Source organism: Strix aluco, chromosome 2 (assembly GCF_031877795.1).
Source record: "Strix aluco isolate bStrAlu1 chromosome 2, bStrAlu1.hap1, whole genome shotgun sequence".
Classification (NCBI taxonomy): domain Eukaryota; kingdom Metazoa; phylum Chordata; class Aves; order Strigiformes; family Strigidae; genus Strix; species Strix aluco.
Genome location: NC_133932.1, coordinates 123817318 through 123838529, shown reverse-complemented (window position 1 = coordinate 123838529; position 21212 = coordinate 123817318). Strand labels below are relative to the sequence as shown.

The following is a 21212-nucleotide window of genomic DNA, read 5'->3' as shown; positions in this document are numbered from 1 at the left end:
ACATAGTCTTTTATAAAATATGAATTCTAGGTACATTACAGAAATTTTACCATCTTTGTCAATAAAAAGAACAATAAAAATATACTGAGTTAGTTTGACTAGATTTCTTCCAATATTGTTAATTATATCTCACTTTTGAAACTGGCTATTAATCAAGTCTCATATCAGTCATTGAATTATTTCATCTAAGATTTAAGCTGATGAACTTAATAATGATGTGGGTCTCCCTGATTAGCCTTTCTAATGCTGGAAAAAATTATCTCTAGTTCTTGTCTTTGGAAATTACTATCATAGAATCATCAGATGGTTTAGGTTAGAAAAGACCATTAAGATCATCAAGTCCTATGTCCCTAAATGTCACATCTGTACATCTTTTAAATACTTTCAGAGATGGTGACTCAACCACTTCCATGGGCAGCCTGTTCCAATGTTTGACAATGCTTTTGGTGAAGAAATTTTTCCTAATATCCAATCTAAATCTCCCCTGGTGCAACTTGAGGCTTTTTCCTCTCCTCCTATGGCTTGTAATTTGGAAAAAGAGACCAACACCCACATTGCCACAACATCCTTTCAGGTAGTTGTAGAGAGTGATAAGGTCTCCCCTTGTTACCGTAAAAGTTACCCTCAGCCTCCTTTAGTCCAGGCTAAACAACCCCAGTTCCCTCAGCTGCTCCTCATAAGACTTGTGCTCTGGACCCTTCACCAGCTTCATTGCCCTTCTTCAGACACACTCCAGCATCTCAATATCTTTCTTGTAGTGAGGGGCCCAAAATTGAACACAGTATTTGAAGTGCGGCCTCACCAGTGCCGAGTACAGAGGGATGATCATCCACTAGTCCTGCTGGCCATAGATGTTTCAATAGTTCTATTAACTCAGTAGTATTGATTAAAAGAGCTGCAATACTATTGCTTAAATTCTGAATTAAGTTCTCTAGTATTATTTATTTAGACTAAGTTTATTGTTTTTTATCATCCAATTTTTTTCTGCTTTTCTTATAGCATTATACAGTGACATCAGCATTACCTGTTATAAAACATAGAGCATCAATTTATATGGGAATTCAGGATTATTCTACATAAGTATTGATTTCAATTCCTACCTAATAACAGATGAGTATCAATAGTAGAGCTGTTGTTAGAATTCTTATGCTTTCAAAAGACTTCTAAAACTTCCTATTTGTAGTTCATCTGCTTTGTTTTCTCTTCCAAGTGTTTTTCTTTCTTAAAAATCTTCTTTCAATGCTAATCACAAATATGTTTCCACAATCAGCTTTTTTTTCCCATAAATTTACATAATTTTCACTTTTCTTTACTAACATAAGACAACAATACACTTTGACAAAATGGCCTTACATTTTGAAATTATAGCAGGTCTAAACATTCTTTTTTTTACTTGATAAGGTTAGAGATAATGGTGTCTGAAAAATTATTTTGAAATATGTCAAGAAAAGCAAATGTTTTGATTTGGTTTGCTTAGTTTTTTTAAATAAAGGACAGACAACAGTCAAACTGAGTTTAAATTCTGCAAAGTTACTGTGACGTAATATTAGACACTGAATGTTTAGGCAGTAAAAGGATAATGAGGTATTAAGAAAAAGCCAATATGGATTTGTCAAGAACAAATCATATCAAATTTAATTTTTTTTTCCTTGAAAGTGTGAGTGGCCTAGTGGAAAGAAAGGCATATTTAGCATTTGTGAATGACTCCTAGCTGCAAGAGCTTACAATCACTGCAGAGCACAGCATGAGAATCCAAAAGGATCAGTACACTGGAGAAATTGCTTGTAATAAGTAACACAAAATTCAGCAAAATGTAGATTACTATACTTACCAAAGATCAGATTTACAGATAGAATAAAGGGAAATAGGTGATTAAACAGCGTTCTTCCTTAGAAAAATACTGCTACTACAGAAAATGGAATACTTAGTAGAATGGCAAATTACATACTTCAATTCTAGGACATACTAGGAAGACTGCTACCTATAGAGGACATGAGACTGTTATTCCAATTATCAATAGTGTTAATGTCTCAAATAGAATACTATGTCCAGCTTTGGGTCCTACTTTATAAGATGTAGAAAAGCAGTAGAGATGACAATAAAACTAAGTAGGGCATTTGAAACCATGACTTCTAAGGAAAAGTTGAAGAGATTTGGCTGATCTAAGCTCTAAAACAAATGCCTGATACACACAAGGATAATGGTCTTCTGTTGTAACTGTAAAATTTTAATAGAGGTCATCAATAAAGTGTTTTCAATACTTTCAATATGGTAAATTGAATAAGTAATAAAAAGTATTGAAAAAAGGAATTATACACAAATATTCAGGAAAACTGTCTAATTATTAACTGAGTGATGACATAGGTTATTCTGAAGATCTAAATTTAGGTATATAACTCATTAGACTTTTTAAAAACTGGGCTGAGAATATCTTATCTTGTCTGAGGTCAGAAGGACCTGAAGAACAGGCCCTTTTGATCACAATATTTTGATTCTTTCTGGAATGGATATTTTTTTAATATGAAAATCATGCCAGTGACAATCAAATATACATAATAATCTAGCATCCTTTCCCAGAAGGCATACTTTTGTTGTATGCTATGTGGTCTCTTTAAAGAGCATATGTATGAGGAAGATTTCATTGGTCTTTACATGTTTCAATGACTGACTACATTTCATACATGTCAATTGTGATAATGAGACTATATTGGCTGTGTACACTGGTAATGACAGTATAATATTTGTATCCTTTTCTGCCATATTTTTAGTTATTGGCTCTGTGAATGTTATAAGAAAGAAAATATTTGAAGATTTATCACTGTAATTAAATCTGAACAAAGACAAATATGTGATAGGTAATATTGTGCTCCAGGTAAGTGAGCAGTAGATACAGAACTCCCAGAGCAGAAGAGAAGCAATTTCATTGCTAGCTGATAAATCAACAATATGTTTGCTTTATGTGGGTGCATTACAATGCAACAAATAAATTACCTTCATTAAATATTTTCTTGGAGGATTAATGAGCACTAATAATAAACCACAGCAGCACAAATAAATGCACCAAAATTATTTATCTGGTTGAGGTGGGAAGCCGGAGGAACAACCCATTGTTATCATTCATCTTAGCTAAAAAGAAACCTTCCCTCCTCTGAATGTGAAGTGTTCTCCATCATTCGAGAGTGCCACATATTGCACCCTTATTCTGTGGCTGGTACATAGAATATCCAAACAGCAGGTGTGATGATAAAGGTGAAAACTGGACTTGAGATAAAATAAGGTTTTGTGTTTTCAGCAGAGGAGATTTAGGCATATATTTTTCACAATACTTTATTTTGCTTAAACAGAATATTCCTCAATGGTAAAGCAAAGCCATCATACAAATTTCATGGTTATAGCTATGTATACTAAATTCAGTCCGTAATCTTGAGTCTGCTTTTTGCTCTTTTCTTATCAATAAAAGAAAGAGAAGAATCAACTTCCTCACAGTTGCTAAAACTCCCAGATTATCTCAGATTTTGGCTGGCATCAGTACCATTTATTCATCAAGTACTGCCATCTTGTGGAATTGCAGTAATCAGAGGAAATTCTAAACAGAGGAAAAACAGATTTTCTCAACATGGTACTGGAGGACATGGAATACTATATCTCCCACTGCATAGCAAAAAGAAGACACAGAAGAGACATTTCTTGTACAGCACTATAACTCCACAGAATTGCAATTGTGGGATGTGTGTTTGCATGTTTTGACCTTGAAGATGAAATATTTAAGCAACTTACGGACTGTACATTTAGGTTTTAGGTGGCCTTAAAGGAATTTGTATGACAACTTTCTTGTTATGTCTTCACTTGCCACCCAAAATACCACTTAGTTCACGGGGCTGATGAAAAGGCTGTCTATAAACCTCATGTCAAAAGGACGAAACAAGCAATTTTTCAGGAGAAAAGCCTTGAAGCAAATCTGGGAAACATTCAGGGACTAACAAACACAGGAGTAAATATTTGGTGCTATCTGAATGCTTCCAGCACAGCTCTCATTACAGTACTTAAGGGTTTATTTCTTACTGACCCACAATGACAGACTCTTGCATTACCATAGCACTGACATTTTCTGCATCAGAATGATATCTCCAAAAGCACAATACAGCACTAACAAAAATGCTGATATGTCAGCATTCCAGCTTCATCTGTTATGGGAAGTACCTCATATTGTGACAGTTTAGGAATTAGTGTTGTTAAACAGATAAAATAGATCTACAAAAATCATTTAAGAAATTATAGTAAACAAAATTTCACACTATAAATTCATTTCGTAGGAGATAGATGCTCTCTTCTTACTACTTTATCACCAAGTGACCTAGATTTTCACCTACATAGCCCACTAAAAAGTACTTTGTAAAACATGGAAACAGATTGGACATTTGGAAGGCTTTCCAAATGACCTTCAGAAAACAGATACAAAGCTCCTTGGAGACATTCTTCCATAAACAAGGCTGGTCGTTCATAAAAGGAAATACCAGTTTTACGGTTACCAAAATTATTTAAATCATTTTCACACCAAGACTTTGTGTATAACAGAACTTACCAGCAGAAGAGTCCTTCAGTCCAAGCCACAGGAGAATGCCAATTTACAACTGCTTCTATAATTCATAATTTCTCTGTCTTTTACTCTCTGTTTCTATTTGTGTTGATGAATAGTATCTGTGTAAATGTTTCTTTTGTGTTGGCAGTCAACGGTAATTTCCACAAAGGGCTCTGCATCATCTTTGTGGTTTTGGCATAGGTGTCACATTAAAAATAAAATAGATGTGCATAGAAATAAAAAATAAGCTCAGCATATATTCTGTAAAAATACTCTGAACTACAGTATTCACAGTTTCCTATTTTCACTTAAACTTTTTTTCCCTATTGAAAGCAAAATGAGTACAGCATGGAGAAACCATTTACTCAGTCTTTTCTCAAAAAGAGATGACTTCAGAAGGTTCATATCTAGAGTAATTACTTTCTGATTTTACAGCTGTAGTTTGGTTTATTTAGATATTGGTAGCACTGACTTTTAACTTCAAAATCTCTTGAAGGTCATTGTTATTTACCTGTCAGGCTTGAGATGCATCTCTGGAGTTTAGTCTCCTGTTAAGAAGTTAATACAATGACAGTTGTGCTTTGTGCTTAGCCAAATGACACAGGTTCTAAAATCTTTTCACATAAACCATTATAGGAAAATAGAGGCTTCCAAGTTCACTGACAACTGCAGTGAGCTGTGTACTAATAGGCCTAGTGTCATCTGTTTGGTCTTAGGCTTCTTGTTCTGGTATTCAAAAAGTTCACGCAGCAGCTTACCATTTTGTAAGAGCGGGATTTCAGATAATATTTAAATACAAGCCTCTCTTCTTATAGTTGTGCTTCTGTGCTGAACTGCTGTGGGACTTTTGGCATGTAACTATATTCACTCTTGTTTCAGAATATTTTACTGTGCATGTGCTATAGAAGACAGACTTCTCTATAGATAGACAGCAGTGTTTTAAATGTTGATTCTCCATCATTCTCACTTTCTTATTTTTATGTCGTTACTGTCATTTGGGTATTTTCTTATGCATGATACTGCCAGAATTAGAACACAAACCAAATCAAAACAAAAAAACGGATTTTGTACTTGGATAGCCTTCATTAGCAATTCTTTGATTTAAGAACACTAAATTTTAATTTTGCTGGCATACAAACTGGGAACAGTCAGAGCCCCAGAATATGAACACCAATGCATGTTTCATCCTCTTCTCTGGTTGCAAATTTAGAAGTGTGAGACATTTGTACAATGGATCAATGTCAGGGTACACTCATTTTCCCGTAATTGCAGTCATTCTCTTAACACCCTTTTGCAAAATCACTTCTGCAAGATCATTCATCTATTTCTGTCAGCTAAAAACTGTTGGGTCTCCAGATCCCAAGCCAGCTGCGGTTGTTTATGACTGTTCTGCATAGCATGCATTGGAAATTGCAGAGTTTTCCTGAGATATTTCTATTGAACCCTATGCATACTGTAAGGACATAACCCTCAAGATTAAGAATTTGCTGAACTCATTAACCAGGAGGGTAACTTTAAAAAGTGTGTAACAGGTTTTTCACCTGGAATTCCAGATCAATTCCCGATCTGAGCATTCAGATGCAAAGTCTTCAGGTATTTGAAAGTATGTTCCCAGGGTTTTGCTTTTTAGAAATGAAAAATAGGAGTAATTCCTTCAATATCAATGGGCTAACAATAATCAAGAAGCAAATTGTTAGCACTTTCATCTGTGCTTTGGAGTTTAAGCTCCTGTCTAGAATACAGATACTGTAGGTATGAACAAATAAAAATATTAACTGCAGCTTAATAGCATAAATGATTTGAGTTTTAGATTTGGCAGAAGTTCCATTACTTTTTTCTCAGTGCTGTTTCCCAGTACTCATTCACCCATCACACCATTTTTAACAGCAAAAATCATTTAGAAGGTGACAAAATTACAGTATCCCCCCCAGATTCAAAACCAGCAAAGACTAAGTATTCTATTTCCTTAGAGGCACAAGAGTATATTGCCTCAAATCCGTTCCTTAAGAGTAGTTCTAATTAATAAATTAATGATTAATTGCATGTGGTTTTAGGCTACAAATGGAGAAAATTCTATTCTACAGGAACTACCAATGAACTCACAATGATGACTGCTTTACATTTGGTTTGAACTACTTTAAGCCACAGCAATTAGTGAGACTGATTGCTTCCATTTGAATTGGTAACAGGTGTCTTCAATTAAAGCCTATGCATTTTCCTTGAACTTGTACCTTCATCATCACTTTGTAAAGTTTTATGCTGCCATGAATCCTTTCTGCCAGATAAGACATCATGGCAAAACATGGCAGTGAAATTTTCAGAGAGAAATATTTTGGGGTAATTAGTATTTTCTCTGAAACATAACAGAAAAGAAAGGATATTTTTAACAAGTGGAGAGCTCTCTGTGAGCCCCGAATTCCTCAGGGTCCTATGTAACCACTCAGAATTACAATTAGATCTGAAAAAGTTTTTAAGCAAAAAGTCAATGTGTGCAACTTAATTCCCCATTTTGGAGTCTTCCCCTACTGTCTGATAAATATGTTTAGTCCTTTACCATAGCAATTTTGTATGAATACCATCAATTTTTCATGAGAAGATTTTCATGTAATTTCAAAACTAGACTGAACTTCTTCAACATTAGTCCAGAACATCCTGCATCTCAACATCACTGTTTGCACTGTTGGCTTAAATTGGTTGAAAAAGCAGTCATTGTGCTTTTCTATTCCTTTCTGACCACCATGTCAGGGAAAGGAATAACATAAGGATAGAAAGGACAGATCACTTGGAATTTCTAATGCTTCCTATGCTGTTATTGTCAAACTGCACACCTGGCCATGGCATATATTTAACTAGGATGTTAATGTGTTTCATTCTCGTACCATAAACAGCTATAGCAGTTCCTCTCCTATCATTAGCAGAAAAGCACACAGAAAAATTTTAATTTTGAGGCCTTTCCTATCATCCATTTGACCCTTTCATTTTCCAACTAACTTTATGTCAAGAAAACATTTTGCTTGTAATGGGGATAAAACAGTCTGCCTGTAGTGCCAGACTGCAATTACTGTCTTCATATTGCTGCTGAAGCTGAGAGTAGTCACCTAAGAAATTTGAGTCTAAAAACTTTGAAGCTTGTTATACCAATGGAGCAGTTTGCATCTTGGAGAAGCAGTAAGGACTTTATATACCTGAACTAGCTTTGGCTTTTCTGATTTTGGAGTCAGCTCTTTAAAGACTATCACAGGAGGAGATTACAGAAGAAATTGTCTTATAGCTAATGTGCCAGTTTAAGTAGTGAAGAATTTTTTTTAAGTGTGGAGACAAAATGGAACAGTGGAAGATAAAATTGAAAGGAGAGCAACATGTAAAAAGTATACATAAAGTTAAGACTTTAAAGTCTGAATTGGTGGAACTCCACATGAATAATTCCCTGCAAGGAATACCCTGCTAAATCAGAATCTCATTAACTTTACTGATACTTCTAAAGCCAAGACATTAATGCATCTAGGGTTTTAATAAATCATGATATAATCTCATACACAATAATAGAAAATAATCTTTTTTCTCAACCAATTATTATGAGTATAAAGGGAAAAGTATATACTTTTCAGGTGAACAGAATGATTCATGGGATAAAAATAAGAACCAAGGAATTGGCTTTAATTATCTTTTTTAAAAATCACTTTGATTATTCTTTGATCCATCGGATTATGAGGCCAAGCAGTTGGTAGCTTTGGTTTAAGGAATTATTCATTGATTGTAGGGATTTAAGCTGCATGTGGGAAGGGTTCTGAGATTCTTCAGTGAAGCAGTTGTAGAAGAAGATAGAAGTATAGTGCAGTAATACTACTTGCAAAGTAGGTCGAACAGTTATTAGAATCTGCTGATTTTAAAAATGGATGATCAGAATAAAAACTGTTTATACACACACTTGCAGAAGTCATCCCTAGCTGTATAGGAAGCATCTTGATATATTTCACTGCAAATTTGAACAAGTAGAGAAAATGTTTTGTATGTTATATTTGGCTTCACCTGAAAGATTAGAAAAAGGAATTATCTAATATTTTATGGGTGTTTTCTGAGTCCATTGAATAATGTAATTATTTTTCCTGAACTAAATCTATCTTCCCAGGGAACTTGTGGACTCAACACTTATGCTATATTCAGAATTCCAAGGAGAGAAAAAAATTCTTCTCAATTCTAAACCAAACAAATAAAAAGTTTTAAAAGCCTTTAACTTTTTTTTTCTAGATTATTTAAATAGTTAATGAACACTTATTGAGTGTATCCATTAACATGATACAATATTGTTTCCATAATTTCTTTTTTTTTTCTGTGTTCCTTTAGAGATCATCTATAGCTGGGTATTTAATGAATTCCCGTCTTTTGTGGCAGAAGATAGCAGACGCTTCATCTCTCAGGAGACAGGCAATCTCTACATCTCCAAGGTGCAAACATCTGATGTTGGCAGCTATATATGCCTGGTAAAAAACACAGTGACAAATGCCAGAGTTTTGAGTCCTCCTACACCTCTGACACTGAGAAACGATGGTAAGAAAAGCATTATTTCTGGGTACCACATGGAAGCAAAAATAATAAACCAAATATACTTTAGTTAATTTAAGAACCATGATGTTATTGGTTTTTAACAATATGCATGCATTTACTGCAGCAATCAGCAAAGGAAAGGTGTTCATGGAGATATTTTCTTTTAAAATGTCTGACACTTGTGAGCATATTTAAAACTCTAAAGGCTGAGGTGCACTCTGACACCTCCTGATATATTTTGTTTAGAACAGTTACTCCTTCTTTCTATTCTGGTCCTCTGTCACTGCCAGAAAGAAACAAATCTCCTTTCTCAGTAATGTCCATTTCTTTAGGGCTCAGTTCAGTTTACTCAACCAAAGTGGTCACTGAGATACCCTCAGGCACCTGAGACATCCACAGGGGACTGGCCAATACCACGTTGGGCATAAAGACCAGCAGTAGGATGCTAGGATGCCACATTTATATCTCTCATATGGCACATGGTTAGACAAATGAAAAGAGGTTGTATTGCTTAAATCATTATCTGTTGCTGTACTAAAGACCTGTTACACTTCCAGGCTCCAATTCAATGCACTGATTAAGTACCACCAAGAACACTACAACAGCTTTGATTACAATGATAGTTAGTTACCCGGGTAGTTTTGAATTTCATCAAGACATATAACTGCAGTATTTTTTGTGTAAATAAGTACCTAAATCCTATTATCAAAAAGTGGCTTAGGATTTTTTCCCAAAAATCAAAAGAAAACAGCTTCCAATAATATTTCTTATGGAGCAATATGACATTTCAATATATATTATATGTAACTCCAATTCTGTTAGAATATTTGCCTATAGAGCAACTCTGTTATTTGCTTTTACAGCAAAAAAAATCATATTTATTACATTATAATTGCTTTTTGGTTTTGTTTTCTGTCAAAATAATTTTATTTTTGAGAATAATAATTAATAATACCATAAGTGCCTACAGTTTCCTTTTTGTCAATATGTTCCACATCTAATGATGTTTTCTAGTTCTTCAGAAATACATTTCAGCAATTCATCATAGTGAATCCATACTTACATAAATCAGAGAGAAAGAGAGGGAAAGAGACTCTGAGGCTTTTTTCTTGCTTGTAGCTTTTTCTAGAAATAAGACTAGTCCTGTGTTGTAGAAGCATTACAAAAGCTGGACTTAAACACAGATGACTTAGTTTAACAAGGTAAGCAAAAATGTGTTCACAGATTAGAATGGAATGAAGTTAATGTTTATTCATTGTAACAATTTGAAATTTGTGCATGTACAGCATGCAGCCTCTGCAGCAAAGAGCTGTGTGTTTTAGTATAATTTTCTATTTTCTTTTGATGGTTTAGTATCTATGCTAATTATTGAGTTTCAGGCGTTTAGTTTTACTGAACTAACATAGTAGACCTGATCTTTTCTATATCAACCTTTGAAAATTAAAAAACCTAAACATTGATTGTCTTTTTAGTCTGTTTGAACTGACAAAAAAAGATAGAATTTTATTGTCACATTTATTGTTCATATCTTGCTCTATTGTTTCTTTATGTCATTTCTTCATGTTTTTATTGGGTTCCAGTTTTGTGCAGAAATTCAACATATTAGTTATCCATATCGTACTAACAGTACGTAGACACAAAATACAGTGTAAGAAATTGAGAGAGTAAATAAAGATAAAGGCAGCAGTCTACATCAGTGAGCTAAGAAACAAAATCTGTGAAGGAATACTGTGCAGATTTTCTTAAATGTCAAGTGGTAGTATATACCAGCCTCAAGGAAATTCTTGTTTCATGGCTGGCGGTCATACAACTGTGATAATCCAACCTTCTGAACTGTGCTGGAGTGTTGGGGAGGCATTTGCACATAGATGAACTGCTCCTCAATGATTTCCTGATTCATTTTTTTACACACATGAATTTCTACCAGGCTTCCATGCCTTAATTTTTATCTGTTGGGATTTCTGAAAAGTCCCATTAGAGTTCTTTAGTATTTCTTAAGAAATTGTTTGCTTTGCTGTATGACTGAACAAGTTTCTCAGTGAAGAGACCCAGACTTTCTACCTAATCTTGCAGTCTCCGTAAACATACTTTGAAAAAATATTCAGGAAAAATCTGGTTGCTAAATCATATTTATTATTTAGGACATCTGCCCTGTTCTACCACAGAATGCAATAATATGGGCCTCTTAAAAACTATCTGGGATCACAATTAAAATATTCCATTAATGATACTGTACTTTTTCTTTTTGATAGAAATTGCTTTAGGTTATATTGCCATGTCCATTGACAAATATTAAAAGGCGATTACAGGATTTTAAAATATGGATAATATAGCTGCTGAAAAGAGGTGCTCATTAGAGTTAAAGAAAATTAGAGTAATTTGTGGAGAAAGAAACAGATGAGTATAGACTCTAATAAGGACGTGAGAAATTAAGAACGTCATTAAAACAAACAACCGACTACCTGAAATTTACTTGACACTATGTCACTGAGTTCTATGAATTTTAACATAGTTTGTATTTTTTTAAGCTTTTTGGTTATAAAATTAATTGAATCATTTTAACCTTTACAAATATTCACTTAAGTTTAAAAATCATACAGCTTTTTGAGTTCTAATAGTTGGCATCACAACTGTCATCCTATGCAGTCAGCACATTTGTCAGAAACCACAGGAAGAGCTTGTGGTTTTAAACAGCTTTTACAAATGACACTATATAAATAAAACAATTTATATAGTCTGTATTCTCTGGACATATGTATCATTAACGCAAAAGTATTCTACTTGATATATTTATCATCATTCTTGGATTTTGATATATAAACTGTACCTGTACTAGGGGACTGGACAGCTTGTGACAAAAAATACTCCTATGAAAACACTGGTTTCTATTTATCTATGAGGAAGAAATGGAATAATATTAAGTCTTTCTGTCAAACTCTGCAAGAATGTAGGAACTTCCTGGGCTTTTATTAATCTTTTATTTCTTTGTGATGTGTCTCAAAGGGGAACTTAGCTCCTTGATATGAAGCAAATTAAATAAAAACATCGAGAAATCCTTCAATGGATTCTGAATAAAATGAATACCTCATTTGTTCAGATGTCCTTGACAATCAGTCATTTCATACAATTCAATTTCATTTCAAGCTGGGTTATAAAAACACTCTAAAATTCAATCTGAGAAGATAAAAAGTTTTAGCAGGAAAAAAAAATATACATAATTTCATTAACTGCCTTTATAATGCATTAGAAACTTTGAGGAATTATTTAATAACTGTTTACAAATAATAAACAGAGCTGTTAAAATGGATCTTTGCAGGCTTGGATGCTGATTGAGAGCAGTAAATTATCTTGACTAGTAAAAACAACAGAAAGCCTCTTAAAATTTAGGAAATAGAAACCTAGGGAGTATAAAACACTTGATGCTAGATAGCATAAGGCATTTCAAGTTCACACACTTTCATTCCAGATTTTCTTCCTTTTATTATCTTTTTTATTTCTCTTGAAAATATGTTAAATTTAACATTATTACTGTAGAGGAGAGAATTAATTATTCATTTTATCTCTGTGTAGATGCTGTCTAGTGGCTTTGTATTGTGAAATTTCAAAAAAAAAAAAAAAGAGAACCTGTACAATTTCAGACATCAGAGGATACATTCACTGTATTGAATTAGAGCAAATTAGTTTATACCTCAGCTGAGGTCGATATATTCTCATGTAACTGAATGCAGACCTTGACCTTCAAAATTTTTTCCATGTCATCATAGTTCTGTGAGCTGGATCTTGTCTGTCCTAATTCTATTGATTAATTCTATGTGATTAATAATCTCACATAATGGCAGAACATATAATTATCAAGGTATTAAGGATGTTCATTTCTACTTTTCCATGATGAAATGTGTTCTGCATGTGCTTATTCAGGTTGAACTCTGGGATATGTTGTTTGAACATCGCTTGGTTATCTAAAGATCTCTTTCCCAACATTAACGAAATTTTGGAAGAAGTCATAATAATTTCCCCAATGGGGGAAATTAAGCAATAAAAATATCCAGAATAGGATAGTAAGGTAATACATAATACATAAAAATATAGAACAAAATCAACAGTTTCACAGACATAGACTATTTCCATCTCTGAAGATTAACCCTAATGTTTATGATCTGTCAGTTTTCCCCTTCCAGAAATACACAGTTTTATTTTTTTTCCTGCTTGCATTACTAGTTTTGTCTTCTAATGTGTTTATTCATATGGAGATGAATTCTAGCAGACAGAAAGTATACCTGGATTGTAATGAGAGTTGAAAATACTTAACCAACTGTGACTTAATCCTGCCAGGTTTTCTGGAGTTTCTGACCTTGCAGGCTGCCTCTTTCATGTGGGTTGTATTGCAAGATCATTAACTTACATTTTTAAGTGTCCAGTCACATCTCATACTTAAATTGTGTAAGTCCATAAAGTCTGTGCAAGACTGGCTGGAAACTGTGGGAACTCCTCCTAGTGCTCCAGGACAGGATTCAAATCTGAAATAATCCTACTTTGATATTTTTTCAAGCAGAGCCAAACTGTCTGGGCAAAGTCAGGTTTGATCTCTAACATATACAAAGATTGATAGCACTGACAGACATCAAAGTACACGAGATCTGTTCCAGGGGTAGGCTGTAAAATGGCAATGTCCCTGGACAGCCATTACTCTTGTAATAAACATGTTGTTTCTCTGCTAAAGTTGTAGTGAGATGTTTTAATGATGGGTCATTATGAAACTGAAAATAAAAGACCAACTCCAATAATCTCAGCTTTTCTCCAATAAAAAGACATCCTTCATGGATTACAGGTATTTTGAAGAAACACTTTTTTTCTGTTTTGTTCTGGATCTTGTGCCTAGAACCCACTGCAAGGTTGTCAAAATGACAATCAGAATTAATAAAACCCAATTTAATCTTATTTTAATTAAAAAAATTAAAACAAGGACATACATATGTACAACGTGGGATGGTCTTTTGACAATATAAAAGGGCTGAAACCAGGGGAGTATTTCAGAAGGAAAATTGGGAAAGGTTTGGAAAGGACTAGGTTCCAACATTCAGTGTAGAACAAGAACTCTTACACTATGAAACAGTTTGCTTTGAGTTTAGTTTACTCTGAATTCTGTTAAGATAACCTCTTTCAAGGAGTTTTATTTGCTCAGTTTTCCCACTAGTTTATAGAAACATTATCTGCTGGAAATGAAGTTGTTGCTTTTTTAAATTAGCTATAGTAATTTAAGATTCTAGACATATATCATCTCACACATCTTCTGCATTCATGTTTTCTTGTTTTGCTTCTCCTCCTGATGATTTACGAAACTATTACACAAAGGAAAGAGTTAACTGATCCATACACAGAGTATACAAAGTATAAAATAAATGAACTGGAGAAAAAAAATGTTCCTCCAAATTCAACTCAGGATTAGGAATGATGTTGCATTGAACTGTAACTATTAAGATTTCAGACATAAGTGTGTTGATAATATTACAATTAATGGTGACTAAATTGAAATTTGTGCAAGTTGATAACAAAAATAACCTTTATATTTTCAAATGTTTTCAGATTATTGAGAGTGATCATACCTAATGTTATGTATCTTACTGTCTCAGGATCTTAGCTACAAATTCACAAGCGACTGATTGCTTTACAGTCATGGGGTATGGCATAATGTTCAAATAAGAATGACTTGTCAGTTTGGTGTTCTTGTCAACATGGTGAAATAATTTGATTGTGAACAGCAGGAATTTTGTTTGAGGTTAGGACTGAAGTAAGTTCATAACAAGGATGATTTGTTGCTGTTGGGTCTAAAACAATGGGTACTTCAATAGCTGCTGCTAATGGAGGAGAAATGTTAGTGTTAGTTTGATCTTTCTTATTGAGGAATAATAGGTACTTGTATTTGCATGGTTATATGAGGAGACTCAACTGAAAAACATGTCGCATTTAGGAAGCTCTTTCTAGTTAATTAGATAACAATGAATATTAGAGCAACATTAGTTTGTGTCCTAATTGATCAGAACCACATGAAAAAATCCTCTCTGGACACTGCATCAATTTTGACACTTTTGGTACCTAACTGGAAAGGGGATATTTTGTTTTCATCTTGTAAAAAAACAGTGCAGGTTGCAAGAAAAATGGTGCCTTAGGTCATATTTGAAGTACAAACACATATGTAATTTACTATAGGATAAATGAGGTTCTTCAAAAACTGTGAACATGCCATCAGGAATACAATTAGAAACCCCGTGAAAATTAGATCCTCCTCCTGATCATTTAAATTAAACAATATTTTCCAGATTTCTTGATAGCTTTTGTAAGCCTGACCTGGATGAAAGTACATAATTGGAAAGGAGGAACAATAAATATTGGCCAGTGATGCCTAAAAGAAATCATCCACAGATTTCTTGTGCCAAGTTCAGCATGATGTCCTCCTCTGTAAAAACAAAATGGAACAAGAAAAGCAATGACAATTCTTTTGGCTTTTTGTTGACTCATATTCTTAGGCCTCTCAAGCAAGATGGCACATTGCCTAGTGTAATGGAGTCCCGATTTTTCTTGATGTGTATGACTGCTCAGAAAAAATATCTATAAACATAGTCAATAAAAATGTTCAGGTTATCATATTTCCATACAACTATATATGCACAAATCTTCATACTGGAATGTTGTATACAAGCCATTCAGATGCCCTTACTCATCTCTGAGTGTCCAAAGAGCGAAGTCTGGTTTCATCCAACGCCAGATATGCTGGGTTTAGTAGAAGAGCTTAGATGCCAAATTGCATAAATGTGATAAATTTGGTGGATTGAAGTCTAGGTTATGACTCAGTAAAGACTTCTCTACATAGAGAGAGACGGCAGTCTTGGTTATAGTTTCTGCTTGATGTTTTCAAACACAGGTAAAGAGAAATCTCTGCAGACCAGACTAGACGAGAAATTTTGGCCTCTCATTTGAAGAGCTAGAGAAAATACCACCGCTCCCTTCATTACTTATTCTGAGTTTACCTCATTGCTTTTGTGTCCTTAGGGTTTGGCCCTAATTCCCTTGAGTTCAGTCATAGCACACCCACTTACAATTGAAAATGAAGTGCTTTTAGTTGTATTCGCTCTTTAAGAGAGGTAGAAAGCTCTCGTCTATGTATGACATACATACACAATATTTATGAGTTATAAATAACTAATTTTTTAAATATTTCAAGATAGGAATGTTATTTCCAGAAAGCGCTTTCTAGACAGAGTTCAGAAATTAGCTGCTGGACTAGTGACATTGAGTATAATATAAAGATGGATTTTAAAGTGGGAAGAGGAAGGTTTTGTTTAAGCTGTAGTTAAACATCTTGTTTTGAATAAATGTGACCTTCTTCCACATTTATACCTCAATAATTAGAAATACATGAACATCTTATCCCCTAGTTGTAAACTAAAGAAAAGTTTGTTCCCTTCTTGTGCTGTATTCATTAAAATATTTTTCCCAGAAACAGAATTCCTGAATTTGATATTAGGATAGATTCTAGCAAAGACTTCTTTCCATCCAGTGATATGTGATAGGATTTGTTCTGAGTAACATATGAAAACATTGTTAGTACTTTAGTGTTCAGTGCATTGCAGAATGCAGTTTCACGTGAATGTTTTTAGGGCTTCTCAAAAGAAAAATGTGGTTAAGAGATCTCTAAGTGTAAGAAATATTATGGACAGTTATCATAAAACAACCAATCCCACACTAAACTTTTAGACTTACAGCAGGCACTCATCCTTCCATTTACAATAAGATTAATGCAGGGTAGTCAATAAATTATTCCCAATGTATTGAAAATTCAGCCAGGATGTAATGGTGGGTATCATCTTTATTTTTGAATTAATTTGGTTTATGTTGTGAATTTACTGTCATTGTAAATGCGTGTATTCAGGGCTCTCTCTTCCAAACAAATATTCCAAATAAATAAATATAATGGTTCAGGGAAAATGCTAAATGTTCTTTTGTCACAAAAAGACCTACATGATAGGCAACCCTAGTTTGCATTACAGATTATTGATATGAGAGGAAATTATACATGCACATTCCTGCCGTAGTTTCTTGGTCAAAATTTTCTTGGGTTTGAATACATATTCACACAACAGATCATAATTACAATGTGGTAGGAAACTCAATTTCTGATCTGTAAAATTATTAGAAAATTCTTATGCAGCAGAACAAGTTCATCACTCCCCAAGAGTTTTCCCAGAAATTGAGAGGAACGTCCAAACCAATAAGAATCCCCAATAATTTTGTGATTAGAGTACTATCCAGGTTGTAAGAGAACCAGATTAACATTCCTACACCAGTCAGCGACTTTACCCAAAGTTCTCAGGCAAACACTCTTATTCATTGAACTATGGGGTTTGTAACTTTTGCTAATAAAACAATGGCAAGTATAAATCTGTGCCTAATCTTTCTCCTGAGTATAGGAAATCTTTGGCTTTCATTTTCTCCCTAGCACTCTGGTGATGTTTAGCAAGGAATTTTATATTCTTTTGTAGCTACTGTCTTAAAATCTTATCAGCCACTTATTCAAGTGTGTCCCGTAACATGTTCAATGTAAAATTAGTTTCCAAACTAAGTTAAAGAGCTATTACTTTAAAAGTTTGAAAGAAACCCAGATCATTTTATCTGAAAGGGTTTAAGGAGCCATCATGGAAGCTTATGTTCTGGGAGATTCAATAGGGTGGTTAAAATCTAGGAGACTAATAGAACAGAAGCGTTAGGCTCTACACAGTTGGAGTAAGATGATGTGTCATGATTTCTCAGCAGTCTGATTTTTCTTACCCCGTGAAGGCAAAAAGTCTTCTTGTGTGAATAGTCATCAACTCACAATTTTTCTACACTATTCATTTGACGTTGTAAAAGTCATGGAGTGCCAGGCTAAATGAAGAGGCAGAGTAGTCCTTTTCAAGGTGATAATGACTGATATCCTGTCTGTAGTTCTTCCGCTTGTCTTAGCTGAAAGAACTGGCAATCAGAAACAGATCTTGTTACTTTATTCCATTTTCCATTTCCATTAAATGGCCCACAGAGCATAATGTAAACAGTATTAGCTGTAGCAATATCTGTAAATGTTTGACATTTTATTACATCTATTCCTGAGGTACGTGAGCACCTCACAATCATTGTTTATCACATTTTTGTGATTTAATGAATTGTGTCATCTCTTTTTTTTGATGGAAAACTAAAATGCAGACAACAGTGTAGCTGAGAGTTCATAGGACACTTTGGGTAGTGGAGATTTGTACTCAAATTAGAGTTGCAGCCAAGTCAGAGCAACAACTTGTTAAATGAAATCACTTATTAAAATTAAAATTGATTTTATGAGTTTTCCTTACCTGGGATGGAGAATATGTAATAATTGGTCTGGGATAATTGCATTGTTGTAAAAAAAAATCTGAAGGAGGAAATAGGGAAATCATCTCTTCTATAAATATTGAGCTCCATTTCTGCCTGTGTGACTAATAAGCCATTAATTTTAACAAGGTCAAGTTGTGCTTAGTCCTGGGATATGTGCAGTCATTTGAATCACTGCCTTTTTCAGTAATCAGAGATATAACAGAAAGGTTATTAGTGTTTCATCTCAGTTCAACTTTACCCAGCCAGGGAAGACCCTGGCTGGACAGAAATGTGGAGAGCTCTTCTTCTCATACACACTGAAAGGCCAGAGACCCAGAGACTGGGAAACGTAAGGTGGGATGACTTGTTTCAGAATAAAGCCCAGGGGTAAAATTTACTTACACAGGAAAGTTTGGCCTTTAACCCCTTTTAAATCCCAGACAAAATTTCAAGATCTGGTAAATTAGATTTATTTTGAAGCAGTGCGTTTCATACCAATCACAAATTCAGCACTTTCATACCCAGATCTGAACTCAGCTGAAAGGTACAGCTTGTGAAGTAGGGAGTGTAGTAAACTAATTAATTAGTCTAAGGAAGACTGAATCATGGGGGTCATCTCTGGGAAGGTAAAGATTCTCTGAAAGGAGGTATTTGCATGGGAAGGCAGAGCGCAGGAGCACTGAGAATGGTTCCCTATTCCTCTACAGTGCTCAGACCACGTGAGCTCTGTGATTTGTTAGCTGCTTGAAAATCATATATTATGTTTTCATTCTGTACTGATCAATTTTATTTATTGTTATATTTCATGTTTGACAACTGGAAATAAAAAATGACTGGGAGAACTTTTTATGATCTTAGCCAAACCACTGAAAGAGAGTCATATATATAAGTCTGAGAGAATTGATTCTAATGCACATAACTCAAGGCCTCGATATTTCTTAAAAGTTCTGTTTCGTTTTAGCACCCGATACAAATGAACAAAAATTATAATGAAAATGCAGATGGTGGTTGTTTTACCATTACTGACTCATAGTAACCAAAACAGAAACTGAGAAAGATAAAGAGCCTGGAGGTACAACAGCCACAACAAAGCAATTATAGTGTAACATGGGAAGGTAAGGCCTTGATAATTCCGTTGATGTCTATGCAAGTGTAATGGCCTCCTTGGTCTCAAAGATCATAAATAATAAGGGTGAAAAATATCCTTTTGCAATAATAGACTTTTGTTTCCTAATTTTCATAGGGACACCAAGCGATTGCTCAGTAAATTGCTGCAGGCATGTCTCTTGTTCGTGTAACAATAACCAGAAGAACGGGATGTGGTACAAAGCATTGGTATATCAGCATTTTATTAGGAATATGAAATGATGGCGTGACTTGCAAAGAGCATTCAATACTTGTACAGATTGCACCTACTAAAGGGAGTTAATATAAGTTAAAAACATAGAATCTGAAAGATAATATTGTCCCTCAGATGTGTTAGTAAGTAATTATTTTAAAGGCAAGAATAATTTAATCCTACTTTAAGCTGCATTTTCTTCCGGACTAAGAAAAGCAAATGTCTAATAGTATATGACAATTCAACACAATGATTTTCAGGAACAAAATCTTACACAAAAGTAAAAAAAAATTGGTTTAAATTCATTGAATCACAAAACCTGTCAGGGAGTATGCACAGTCAACAGATGCCAGAGATTTAAAAGGAACACCTCAGGAGTATAAGGTTGCATCATAAAAACTAAATGAACTATTTTCAGTAGTGTTCACTACAAGGGAACTTAGGGAGGTTCCCTGAACAAGATTGAAGAAATTTTAGAAGAAATTTTGACTTTAAAAATGCTAACAAATCCCCGAGGCCAAAGTGATAAACAGAGGGAAGCGTGATGTAGCATTTTCCTTCACCAGGCCTCAGCCCTAGGAGTATATGTAGAAAAGGTGCTTTTTTAAAAAATGGGACTCCTAGGAACATCTGAGGAACTACAGACCAGTAGAAGTCTGACTTCTGTGTCAAGTGTTTTGGTAGAAAATACATAGAAAAGTACAATTAGTAGGATTATATTTATCACATTACCATACAGTAATTTTACCATACAGTCATATACCATGAATGCAGCTTTTGAAGAGGGAAGACGTGCTTCAGTCTGTGTACAACTTTCCTGAAGAGTCTGAGAGAATATGAATAAGAATGGTCAAGGTAACACTGTGTACTTTCATTTCAAATAGCTCTTGACAGGGTCACTCATCAAAGGCTGTCAAAGAAATGAAATTCTCAGAGGGATTGAAGGACAGCTCCGTTTTGAATTAACAACAGATAAAAAAAATCCACCTGTTTTAGGAGTATCTGATCAGTTTGGAGAAGTGGGAGATTGTCGGTGAAGCCACAGAATACTTTTCTGGGACTTCACCATCCAACAAATAAATGATCTGGAAAGGAAATTAGCACAGAGGTAGAAAAACTTGTTGATATAAAATTATCAAGGACAGTTAAAATTAAAACTAACTGTGAAGAGCTGCATAAAGATATTGTGATAACAGAGTTGATAGGTGATAAGTAATGTCAGCCAGTACAAATTTATATATACCTAAACCTAAAACTATTATACATTTATTAGATATTACCACTAAAGAGATTAGGGTGCCATTGTGGATGAACATCAGCTCTAGTGCAAAAAGACAAATAGAACTGAATCATGAGGAAAGCAATAAGGAA

The 21212-nt window shown here is 34.3% G+C and overlaps 1 protein-coding gene across 5 annotated transcripts in view; it reads left to right on the top strand.

Moving 5' to 3' along the window:
- Positions 1–21212, top strand: part of CNTN5 (contactin 5) — a 671848-nt gene that overhangs the window by 480515 nt on the left and 170121 nt on the right. For all 5 annotated transcript variants that reach the window (XR_012622124.1, XM_074816205.1, XM_074816204.1 and 2 more), the window contains one exon: positions 8924–9127. Coding sequence is in view for 4 of the 5 variants with exons in the window: in XM_074816205.1 (XP_074672306.1) it covers positions 8924–9127 (204 nt within the window). In the remaining variant the exon portion in view is untranslated. The remainder of the gene's footprint in view (positions 1–8923; positions 9128–21212) is intronic.